This window comes from Phascolarctos cinereus, unplaced genomic scaffold (assembly GCF_003287225.1).
Source record: "Phascolarctos cinereus isolate Bilbo 61053 unplaced genomic scaffold, phaCin_HiC Scaffold_5;HRSCAF=322, whole genome shotgun sequence".
Taxonomy (NCBI): Eukaryota; Metazoa; Chordata; class Mammalia; order Diprotodontia; family Phascolarctidae; genus Phascolarctos; species Phascolarctos cinereus.
The window spans coordinates 256,882,968-256,886,242 of record NW_027555958.1 but is presented as its reverse complement, the minus strand read 5'-3'; the positions used below and the strand labels follow the sequence as shown (position 1 = coordinate 256,886,242).

Here is a 3,275-nt window from a genome sequence, read left to right as displayed (position 1 = left end):
GTTGGAGTGGAGGGAGAGCATTCCAGGTATGGAAGACAGGCAGATAAAATGCCAGAACTGAGAGATGGGAGTATCTTCTTCACAGAATAGCAAGAAAGGTTCATGTCACTGTAACAAAGTGTACATGGTGGGTAGGGAATGCAAGGCACAAAAAAACTGGAATGATCTAGGAAGTTATGAAGAGCCTTGAATGCCAAAACAGTGGATTTTTTATTTGATTCTGGAGGTGATAGAGAGCCACTGGAGTTTATTGATGATATAATCAGATTGGCACTTAAGAAAAATCACTTTGGCAGCTGAATGGAACATAGATTATAGTGGGGAAATACTTGTGGCAGAGATTCCAACCAGCAGGCTATGGCAATAGTCTGGGTGTGAGATGATGAGGGTTTGTACCAGGGTGATGGCAATTTTAAAACAGAGAATGGGGCCTATTTGAGAGACGTTAGAAAGGTGAAATCTACAGGCTTTCGCAAGATGTTGTATATTGGGGGTTGAGTAAGAGAAATGGAGTTGAGGATGGCACAAAGGTTGCAAGCCTGGAGACTGGAACAGTTACTACCTCAGGAGAAATAAGGAAATTTGGAATGGGAAGAGATTTTTGGGAAAGATAATAAGCTTACTTTTGGACATGAATTTAAAATATTTATTGGATGTTGGGTTTGGAAAATCTGAAAGGCAGTTGGAGATATAAGACTGGAGCTTAGAAGAGAGTTTAGGACAAGATCAGTTGATTTAAGAATCATCAAATATAGAAGATAATTAAATCTATTGGAGCTAATGAGATCACCAAGTGAAGAAACAGAGAAAGAGAAGAGAACCCTGGACAAAACTCGGGGGGGCACTGCTTAGAGGGTGGAATCTGAATGAGGATTAAGCAAAGGAGACAGAGAAAGAGCAATCAAATATGTTGGCTGAGAACAAGGAGAGACTGGTATCCCAAAAAGCTAGAGAGGATAGAGTAGCAAGGAGAATAAGGTGTTTGACAGTGTCAAAGGCTACAAAGAGGTCAAGAATGAGAATTGAGGAAGACCATTGGATTTGGCAATTAGAAAATCATTGGTAACTTTGGAGAGAGCAGTTTTGGTGGAATGATGAAGTCAGAAGCTGTATTATAGGACATTAAGAAGATAATTAAAGGAGAGGAATTGGACAGCACCTACTAGAATGCCTTCCCAGGGAATTTAACCTCACACGGCAGAAGAGATAGAAGATGATAGGTAGTGGGGATGGATGGATGAAGTGAAGATTAGAGATGACAACAATATTTTAGTGATAAAATCCTTGAGCAACCTAGATTTCATTAAATGCAATGTTTTCAAATCATTAAACATTTTATTGAGAAAATGCTTGACATTAATTTCTGAGTTAGGTATTCACAATTACACATATTACTTCCTAGATAAATCCCTTACTTGAATTTTCTGGGAAGAAGCACATTTTCTTAATACTTTTTTAAGAGCTGCTGAGACATCTTTATTCCTTAGGCTGTATATCACAGGATTGAGCATAGGGGTAAGAATGGTGTAAAAAGCTGAAACTATTTTGTCTTTTTCTGGTGTGTGAAGGGAGCGGGGCAAGACATTAGAATAGAAAGCAGCCCCATAGAAAATACTGACTACTATTATGTGGGAAGAGCAGGTGGCTAAGGCTTTGTGTCTACCTTCAGAAGAATTCATGTGCGTGACAGTAACCAAGATCCGGATATAAGAAAAAGAGATAAGGGATATGGGAATGATGAGCATCAGGACACAACAGGTATACATAAGCGTCTCATATAGAGATGTGTCTGCACATGACAGCTTTAGCACAGCAGGAATCTCACAAAAAAAGTGGTTGATCTTTCGTGAGCCACAATAAGGAAAAGTCATAGTGACAGGGGTTAACATAAAGCCATCGAGAGACCCACCAATCCAAGACCCCAGTACCATAAGCAAGCAGACCCTATGGTTCATTAAGAGAGGATAATGGAGGGGGTTACAAACAGCTACATAGCGATCATAGGCCATGAGACCCAAGAAGAAGGCTTCACTCCCAAACAAAGTCAGGTAAAGGAAGATCTGAACTGCACAGCCCAAAAAGGAAATGTTCTTTTCCCTGGATAGAAGGTCTGCCAAAATCTTAGGAACAGTGATGCAGATGTAGACAGTATCCATGATAGAGAGCTGACTAAGTAAAAAGTACATGGGCGTATGAAGCCTGGAGTCCACATTGATGAGGAGAATCATGGTCACATTGGCTATTACAGCCACCACGAAGATAGATAAGATGACAGTGAAGATCAAGCCAGGAAATGTGGGATTGGTGAAGAGTCCCAAAAAGATAAAGTCAGTGGAATTCTGATACAGTGTTTCCATTTTCTTGCCAAATTACCTAAAGTTTTAAGGAGGCAAAGTTGGTTATTTAGTTACCAAGCATTCACAGAGCACATCTTATGAGGTCATTACTGGTTATCTAGAGAGGATGGGATGCTAAAGAATCAGAATGCATTTTTTTCTTACATAACTTTATGGACATGGGTTGGCCTAAAATTTGTAAGTATTGCTCATAGGAAGTCCATGGGTGTATACACACACACACACACACACACACACACAGACACACACACACACACACACACACACACACACACACACACACCTAGAACACATTTGAGTTTCCTTTGGATATTTGGAATGAATTCTGCTCCAGAAAGTAATTTCCTGACATCATTAGAAATATAACTGGGTTCTTTGAAAAACAGACTTTTGGAGTTCTGGTTGCAACCTTTGTATTTGTTATCATGAATAACACACACACATACATACACAAATACATACATGTATATATATATATATATATATGTATTTACATATGTATATGCATGCACGTTCACAGTTATGTATACAGAATGTTCTGAAAAGCCTTAGTACAGTTTTAATAGCTTAAACACAAATTGAGGTTTAGCCCAGATTTTTATTTACAATCCTTTGAGAAGCTGGAATTTTAGATTTTGAAATGTACATTTTTAAATAAATTGAAAACATATTTTTCTAAAGTACTACAAATGTTTATCAAGAGGTGATGCAATAAGGAAGTAAATTGAAATGGAATGGATAGGGAGAAATCTTTCCACCTTATCAAGCTGTTTATCACAGAAATGAATTGCAATACAGAAATATGAATAACATCAGATATGCCAAGTAATTTGAAGAACATAGAATTCAAGAAAGGAATTATTCATAAAAACCACAGATACCCATAAATAAATGTACAGGAGGCAGCTAGGTGGCGCA

General features: G+C 38.2%; 1 protein-coding gene across 1 annotated transcript; it reads right to left on the bottom strand.

Moving 5' to 3' along the window:
- Positions 1 to 1,391: 1,391 nt before the first annotated feature.
- LOC110194221 (olfactory receptor 2T2-like) lies at positions 1,392 to 2,357 on the bottom strand. The gene has a single exon (XM_020966412.1). The coding sequence runs from the start codon at positions 2,355 to 2,357 to the stop codon at positions 1,392 to 1,394; it is 966 nt and encodes a 321-aa protein (XP_020822071.1).
- Positions 2,358 to 3,275: the final 918 nt, after the last annotated feature.